This window comes from Nansenia antarctica, assembly GCF_963989245.1.
Source record: "Nansenia antarctica genome assembly, chromosome: 1".
NCBI lineage: Eukaryota > Metazoa > Chordata > Actinopteri > Argentiniformes > Microstomatidae > Nansenia > Nansenia antarctica.
In genome coordinates, this window is record NC_137674.1 from 23,261,816 (window position 1) to 23,271,307 (window position 9,492).

Genomic DNA, 9,492 nt, shown 5'->3' on the forward strand with positions numbered 1-9,492 from the left:
CATTTAACCGAAGATTTCATGCAAAGGCTTCAAACACCATTGTAATCGTGTCAGTTCTTGTAAATTAGCCTGCACCATAATTTTATAGCCTACATACTTTTTTAGATGAGATTTTAGATTAGATTCAGACAACGAAATGCAGTAAAAAGTGTGTCGGAAGAGGGATTCGAACCACGTCTAAAAATGACGAATAAATCCTATGGCAGCGGTCGATACCACTAGGCCATTGTGGCGATATGATGGTTTGTAGCCTGCTGCTGATATCACCACAGTAGTAATATTCATTTATTAAAATATGAACATATAACAATAACTGGGGCTAGTATGACCTATGCATTTAATCGGTCAGCAATTTCTTGCCAAACCATTTCCCTCGCCTTGTTAATTGCGGCAGTATTGCACTATTTTACATCTTATTTTTCCGTCTTCATAAAGATCAATAATTCGGGAATGCTGCGCAAATGTAGTACCCCTGCAGAGTGGAGTATCTCCATTTCGACAGATCGACTCTTGTCTGCGTGCACGCGCCCATATCGAAGATTTGTAAGCCTGTCTTCTGTGAACACTGATGACACAAGGCTGATCCTCGTTCGAGGAATCACCTGAGGCTTGAATTCCAATCTCGAGTTGCCTGATCGCCGCATTTATTTCAATCGCCGCTATACTGATCCACCTTTAGTGGAATGGCCCCCTGGGCCATATTCCACAAAGCTCGATAAAGTTCTAAGCCTCGATAAAGTTCTAAGCCTCGAAAATGTTAGCTTGCGTTCGGTGCCATCAATGTGGCTCAAATAATTCGCTGCTTGGTTGAGCTCCTTCTGAGTCAGATATAATTAGCCTGGTCCCGACCAGGCTAAAACACAGGCTATAGTCATCCGTGCGTCAAAAAAGGCTCACAGGCGGAAACTAAACCCTGAACGAAAGTTCCTCATGTGTCTTTTAGGAAATATTAGTTCCCACTTCACATGAGATAGATAGATTAGATAGTTTGACTGTGTGATAGATAGATAATTTGATATTTTGAAAGTGTGATCGATCGATAGATAGTTTGATTGTGTGATAGATAGATAAAGAAAAGAGTGTAAAAAAAAAAAGAAGTAATTCTCTCAACTTGCATTGCCGTCATGACAGCGGTCTGCCTGGCGTAGTGGTTAAGGCTGCGGACTCGAGTTCCAAAGGTTGCGAGTTCGAGACTTGACTAAGTCATTCATTTTTTTTTTTTTTACATTTAACCGAAGATGTCATGCAAAGGTTTCAAACACCATTGTAATCGTGTCAGTTCTTGTAAATTAGCCTGCACCATAATTTTATAGCCTACAATACTTTTTTAGATGAGATTTTAGATTAGATTCAGACAACGAAATGCAGTAAAAAGTGCGTCTGTAGAGGGATTCGAACCACTGATATAAAATTACGAATAAATCCTATGGCAGCAGTCAATACCACTAGGCCATTGTGGCGATATGATGGTTTGTAGCCTGCTGCGGATATCACCACAGTAGTAATATTCATTTATTAAAATATGAACATATAACAATAACTGGGGCTAGTATGACCTACGCATTTAATCGGTCAGCAATTTCTTGCCAAACCATTTCCCTCGCCTTGTTAATTGCGGCAGTATTGCACTATTTTATCTTATTTTTCCGTTTTCATAAAAATCAATAATTCGGAATGCTGCGCAAATGTAGTACCCCTGCAGAGTGGAGTATCTTCATTTCGACAGATCGACACTTCAGGGCTTTTTATGTCTGCGTGCACGCGCCCATATCGAAGATTTGTAAGCCTGTCTTCTGTGAACACTGATGACACAAGGCTGATCCTCATTCGAGGAATCACCTGAGGCTTGAATACCAATCTCGAGGTCCCTGAGCGCCGCATTTAATTATAGCGCCGCTATATTAAGCCACCTTTAGTGGAATATGGCCCTGGTCTACTGGAGCTGGCCCTGGGGTTTAGACACTGGTCACTGGTCTAGTGGGTTAGGTTAGGGTCAGGGGGGGTTAGAGTACCTGTGTTGATGGTGATGTTGTGTCTGGGGACGTTGACTCGCCATAACGACTCGTTCTGACAAGAGACATCAACACCATCAACGTCAACATCAACAAAAACAATATCAACATCAACAACAACAATATCAACATCAACAACAACAACAACAACAACAACATCATCAACAACATCATCATCATCAACAACAACAACAACAACAACAACAACAACACCATCAACATCAACATCAACAACAACATCAACATCAACAACATCATCATCAACAACAGCAACACCATCAACAACATCAACGTCATCAACACCATCAACAACAACAACAACATCAGCAACTACACCATCAACATCAACACCATCAACAACAACAACATCAACAACAACACCATCAACAACAACATCAACAACAACAACAACACCATCAACAACAACAACAACAACAACACCATCAACATCAACACCATCAACATCAACAACAACATCAACACCATCAACACCATCAACATCAACAACAACAACACCATCAACAACAACACCATCAACGTCAATAACAACAACATCAACAACAACACCATCAACGTCAACAACAACAACAACACCATCAATGTCAACCCCCCCCCCCTCACCTGTACCAGTCTGAAGGAGAAGGCAGCGTGGTCGGTGGTGTTGTGGAGGGCCAGCGTGGGCAGCAGGCCAGCGGAGGTGTACAGCTCTAACTGGCTCTGCTGCTGTCTGGCTGAACCCCCAGACTCCCCCTGGAGCCTGCAGTCTACCACCTGGGGGGGGGGGGGACATGTGTGGGACGGTGGAGACATGGCAGACAGACAGGCAGACAGACGTTAACAGGGTCAGGATGTGTTGAGACGTTAACAGGGTCAGGATGTGTTGAGACGTTAACAGGTCAGCATGTGTTGAGACGTTAACAGGGTCAGGGTGTGTTGAGACGTTAACAGGGTCAGGGTGTGTTGAGACGTTAACAGGTCAGGATGTGTTGAGATGTTAACAGGGTCAGGGTGTGTTGAGACGTTAACAGGGTCAGGGTGTGTTGAGACGTTAACAGGTCAGGATGTGTTGAGACGTTAACAGGGTCAGGGTGTGTTGAGACGTTAACAGGGTCAGGGTGTGTAGAGACGTTAACAGGGTCAGGGTGTGTAGAGAGTAGAGACGTTAACAGGGTCAGGATGTGTTGAGACGTTCACAGGGTCAGGGTGTGTTGAGACGTTAACAGGGTCAGGGTGTAGAGACGTTAACAGGGTCAGGATGTGTTGAGACGTTAACAGGGTCAGGGTGTGTTGAGACGTTAACAGGGTCAGGGTGTGTTGAGACGTTAACAGGGTCAGGGTGTAGAGACGTTAACAGGGTCAGGGTGTGTTGAGACGTTAACAGGGTCAGGGTGTAGAGACGTTAACAGGTCAGGATGTGTTGAGACGTTAACAGGGTCAGGGTGTAGAGACGTTAACAGGGTCAGGATGTGTTGAGACGTTAACAGGGTCAGGGTGTGTTGAGACGTTAACAGGGTCAGGGTGTGTTGAGACGTTAACAGGGTCAGGGTGTAGAGACGTTAACAGGGTCAGGGTGTGTTGAGACGTTAACAGGGTCAGGGTGTAGAGACGTTAACAGGGTCAGGATGTGTTGAGACGTTAACAGGGTCAGGGTGTGTTGAGACGTCAACAGGGTCAGGGTGTGTAGAGACGTTAACAGGGTCAGGATGTGTTGAGACGTTAACAGGGTCAGGGTGTGTTGAGACGTTAACAGGGTCAGGGTGTCTTGAGACGTTAACAGGGTCAGGATGTGTTGAGACGTTAACAGGGTCGGGGTGTGTTGAGACGTTAACAGGGTCAGGGTGTGTTGAGACGTTAACAGGGTCAGGGTGTGTTGAGACGTTAACAGGGTCAGGATGTGTTGAGACGTTAACAGGGTCAGGATGGGGTCTAAGCCTGGACAGTCTGAAGGTTCTGGTTCTGGTTCTGGTTAGATCAACGTACCAGGTTGTCCAGGCCAAGGTACAGTCGGACTCTGTCGCTCTCCATCTTCCCGACGCACTGGAAGAACTTATCTGTCTCTGGTTCAGCTCGGTCTGAACCCAGGACACACCCGATCCACACACACAGTACACACAGCACACACAGCACACACAGTACACATACATTACATATATATATATATATATATATGTATTACACAGTGGCGGCTGGCCGATAGAGGGCGCTGGGGCGCCGCCCCCACCTTCACTTCCTAGTTGCGATTTGTAAAAGTTTTTGCGGCTGATATTCTGTCTGCGCCTATCAGCATTCATTAAAAATCCTCCAATACAATAAACATTTTATCTGTGTGTGTGTAAAATTCACTGTTAAAATGCATAGGGGAGGAGTCGGGGCGCCGGTCGAATGCTAGTCTATGGCAGGCCAAATACTTTTCGCTTACACGTGAGCTGTAGCAGCGCTCCAATTGGCTGTCTCCTATTTCTCGGCCGGGGCGCAAAAATTGCGCCCTGAATATCCGGTTGTATAGCAGAAAATGCATATGCTGAGGACTTCCGACTTCCGGGGCAGCATGGATTGAACGCACGCACGACTGCTCTCCTAACAAATTAAGTTTTTTACAATGTAAGGAGGATTTATTTCTGTAAACAAATTGAACAACTGGATTAGAAGGAGGCATCTTTTGTTCCTAACTTGAGGATATTGCAACTGGACCTATTACCGAAGTCAAACTTATCTCGTTTGTGGTCGCAATCTCCGCACCGGCTGTTTGTTGATTGTTTGATATAGGTTACTCAAGTTGTATGGCCAACGCTGCTGGCAGCAGAGAGTTAAGAAATCTAAGAAGCGATCTAAAACAAAAAGTTACGGTGATGGACCGCGGAGAACTTGCATCAATTATGAGAGAAGTCATACGTGAAGAGCTTGACTCCGCATTTGATCTGAAACTTAAACCAATTAAAGAATGTCTGGATTCACTCCGCAAGGATATGATTTCCAATACGACCAAGGTAAAGGACCTGGAAACAGCCGCTAACGAGACGGAACGCCGTCTAACTGATATCGAACAAAAACTTTCTCAATCACAGTCGGATAATATGTCACTGAAACAGAAAATTGAACAGATTGAAGCACGTAGCCGCAGTTTTAATATTCGAGTGTTGGGACTGCCTGAAGACAGTGAGAAAGGCAATCCCACTGCTTTTATGAATTCCCTGTTATGCGACGTGTTTGGTGCCGACAAGCTGGGACCTCAACCCCGCGGGAGGCTAACGTGAGGTATGGGCTGTTATTTCCACGCAAGCTGATTGTCACATTTGCTAACAACACTGCCTCCTTCACGGACCACAGAGAGGCTATGGCACACTACATCCAGGTAATTAAACCAACTCTATAATCCTGACTACATCAATGGCTAACATCAATACCTGAACAACAGCCCACTATATGGGCAATGTGACAGTAGACAATGTAATGAATCCTGGATTGATGGAGATGCCTATAGGCTATGTGACATTTAATTGGAGTCCCTGACTATGACGAATATATGATATGTATGTAAGAATAACAATTGATATGGGGCGGCTGTGGCGCAGGAGGTAGAGTCGCAGTCTAATGATCACATGGTTGGCAGATCAGCGGTTCGAATCCCGGCTAGCCACATGTCGAAGTGTCCTTGGGCAAGACACTGAACCCCAAAATTGCTCCCAATGAGTGGGCCGGCGCCTTGCATGGTAGCTTGCCGCCATTGGTGTGTGAATGTGTGTGTGAATGGGTGAATGAGAGGCCGTTGTAAAGCGCTTTGGAATAAGGCGCTATATAAGTCAGTCCATTTACCATTTATATGGATCAATTTATACCTCTTATTAGATTATAAATACTCTGGTTGTTATGTTTGCCTTTTGGTTGACAGCAAAAGGGAGAGAGGAGGATAGGGAGGGAGAGAAGGAGAGAGAGCAGGATGGTGTCGGCACACCAGAGAGAGAGAGAGAGCAAGAACCAGGTGAGAAAGTGGACAGGTAGTCAAGACCACATAAGTAAGTAGCCTTGAGAACCGATGGTTCTCGAGCCTAATGGCCCATAGGGAAGGAGCCTATCTCCTGTTTCCGTAGCGTGAGGCGGCTTAATGTACAAGTTAGTACACCCCCTGGACATGACGCTGGTATGTCGCAGGGTCTTACCCCCTGGAGGGGGGGGGGGGGTCCATGCCACGGTCCATGCCACCCCCCCAAGGCAGCAAACCTAGGGGAAACACTGTTATTCTCATGCTAAAATCGACTGTAAATCCAGATTTTAAAGTTGATATTCTTCCCCGTGGAGCATGCCCCCATAACCTGTGCCCCACCCAAAAATGTTAGCACCAGCCGCCACTGGTATTACATCTTACTGTACAGACATTGACATGGCAGCATACCTTAGCAGAACACCGGCAATGGTGCTGGTGTTTCGTCCGACGACATTTTGCGTTTCCCGCTTTTCCTGGCACCTGGCCAGTTTTACTTTTAGGTGCTTGGAGGAACATCGTGCTGGCTGGCTTGAGTAATGTGTCGGTTTCTTTTACTACGCACTTAAAATGTTCGCAAGCCAACTTTGTGGTCAAGAAGATTGGCACTGATGGAGTTAATAACAATCACACGCATGCAGTAGCATCAGAATGTCTGATATAAGCTCGAGAATGAGGTGCGGCATGGCTCGTTAAAACATGTATTACCGTACTTTTTAAGAAGGAACCGTACAATTTAAGAAGGAATTCATTTTTTGTGGATATTAAGACATATTGATTTATTTATTTTACTCGTTGTTTTGACTTGTCCGTCGGACAGCAGGAGGAAGTCCACTTGTCCGAACATAAACAAATGATTTAATGTACCGGTACTTGTCCCCAGGGGCGCCGCTAGAGATTCTGGGCCCCATGACAGAATATCATTTTGGGCCCCCCCACCTAAACCACCCATCAACCTAAACCCAGTTGAAGTTGATGAACTATTGATGCACTGCAAGAAATCCAATGATGGACATCTTTTGTAAATGTAATTTAAAATTACAGTTAATACAGGAATCAACAATTCAGCAAAGAAATCTCAACATTCTTTAACTTATTAAATTAAGACTTGAACAACACAAGGACAAAAGTATAATTAAATGAAGATTGGAACCCAATTATAAAAGTATAAATCACACAAAAAGTAAAACATATAATTTTAATGGGGTGGTATTGTGTCTAAATAAATGTAGATCTTGTAAAGATCAGTTGGCCATAATACTGTCAGGATTAGATCAATGAAGAATTACAGCAGAGATATATTTACTGACTCAGCATTGCTTGTTTCACACAAAGACAAACGTGTCTTATACAAGAGGGAGCAACACAGACATGGTGCCAGGGAAATTGAATGTGAAATGGGAAGATTTTTATTTTTACACTGCGGCAGTACTGTGGAATAGTATACCTGGAGAGCTAAAAACTATATCTAGCCTAATGCACAACGATTCAAGATAGGAGTAAAGAGATCAAATCAAATCAAAGCTAAACGCTGGGCCTTCTTAGTAGCAAAATCTTTAATAAGATCCTTGAAATCTAGTGATAAAGCCAACTTGCTGGGCTGCTATCATTGTCCTTTGTTACTTCTTGCTCTTCTTCTTCTGCCTCTTTACCTCTTAATTTTTTTAATTTTAATAAATTTTGCCATTTAGCAGACGCTTTTAATCCAAACAATTACCAATTACAGGGACATTCCCCCTGGAGTAACTGAAGGCTAAGTGCCTTACTCAAGGGCTCACTAGTGGTGGTGTGGTTTCAGGCGGGATTTGAACTCACAACCTTCCGATCACAAGTCCAACTCACTATCCACTAGACCACCACTACCCCCCCACCTCTGCGCTCCTCTCTGGCTGCCTTGCTTGAAGAGGGCCCTGGCATGGAGTATCCATACATAATCCGTAGATAATTCATAATATGTCCTATAATAGTATTAACATAATAATACATACATTACACCAGATTAGCTAACTTAAATGTTATCTAGCTAGCTAACAATATTATTAAGATGCCAGTGGTCAATGTTATTGCAATTACTGGAAGAACTATTAACTAAATATGAATATTAGCTAAAGTTGTATTCAATGCTTGCATGGTAATGCAGCATACATTAACATATTCAAAATATGTTTGTTAACCCCAAACTCCTACTGCTCACCTCCTTCTCCTTCAACTGGGAGGCTGCATCTGTGCATGACGTCATTAGCATGTAACATTATACTAGTTAGCTAGCTAGCTATAGCAAGAGTGCATAGATACAAATTCACTGAGCTCTAATAACCTATATTTGGACCAAAATTGCACTCATCTCATACATTTAACTGAAATTATACTGACAGTGTACTGTAAGTTAACTATACTTGAAGTTAATGTTAATTAGCTATAGCGAGCTAACTAGATCATCCACGCAGTGATTAGATCACTAAACCACTGTTTTTAGTGATTTTTTTTACTTTTCTCTTTTGAGACCCTGACTTTGGCTTTGCCTTTCACGACATCGTCCACGCACGCACACGTACATTTGATGCATTTCCAATCTGGCTGTCCTCCATAAATAAATAAATAAATAATAAGGCTTCATTTTGTTAAACATAGAGAAACAAAACTCATAATTTGTTTCTTTTGTGACTTTTTTTAATACATAGAATTATAATTTGAAGTCGGCTACATTAACGTCCTTATGATAATAATAATAATAATAATAATAATAATAATAATAATAATATTATTTATAAATATAATATATTTTTAAAAAATAAAAATAAAGATTCTCATGGGCCCCTGTCAGTGCTGGGCCCTTAGAATCGTCCTAACTTACCACCCCCTAGCGGCGCCCCTGCTTGTCCCGGACAAGCGGACAAGATGTCGAGCCCTGTTAAATACCTGTTGCCTGACGGGGATATCATCTGTCTGACTAGCCAAAATATTTAGTCGCCTTGAGATTTATGAGTTGTGAGATCGAGACCCTTTTGGATTATTCTTTGTTACCTTTTGAGAAGATGATTACTAAGGCTCAGACCAAGGTGATTTACTCGTTAGGGCTTCGATGAGTCAGGCGAAATAATTCCAGGATTGAACTATATATTCTGAAGTAACTCCATCATGCCTTCTGAAGTATCCATTTTGCGGGGTTCACAGTGCCTGTGTTTTTTTTAGAGCTAGGCGCGGTGGATCCAACAGTTACTTCTCGGGGTTAGGGTTAGGGTTAGCGTTTTCAAGCCTTGCAGTCAGAATGCACACACACACACACACACACACACACACACACACACACACACGCGCGCACGCACGCACACACACACACACACACACACACACACACACACACACACACACACACACACACACACACACACACACACAGGTGTTCTCGCTAGCCACATGATGCTATGCTAGGTACAGTTGGGCTAGCTACCAGGTCAACTCACCTGAAGTCCCAACGCGAACCCCGGCTAGGATGCTCAT

At 43.5% G+C, this 9,492-nt stretch overlaps 1 protein-coding gene across 1 annotated transcript in view; it reads right to left on the bottom strand.

Annotated features, from left to right (window-relative positions):
* Nucleotides 1-9,492, bottom strand: part of LOC308166440 (cation channel sperm-associated auxiliary subunit beta-like) — a gene marked incomplete at both ends in the record, with an annotated part of 32,909 nt that extends 23,417 nt beyond the window's left edge. Inside the window, 4 exons of the mRNA XM_080540742.1 lie at nt 2,013-2,067; nt 2,634-2,783; nt 3,993-4,084; nt 9,456-9,492. Coding sequence (XP_080396868.1) covers nt 2,013-2,067; nt 2,634-2,783; nt 3,993-4,084; nt 9,456-9,492 — 334 coding nt within the window. The remainder of the gene's footprint in view (nt 1-2,012; nt 2,068-2,633; nt 2,784-3,992; nt 4,085-9,455) is intronic.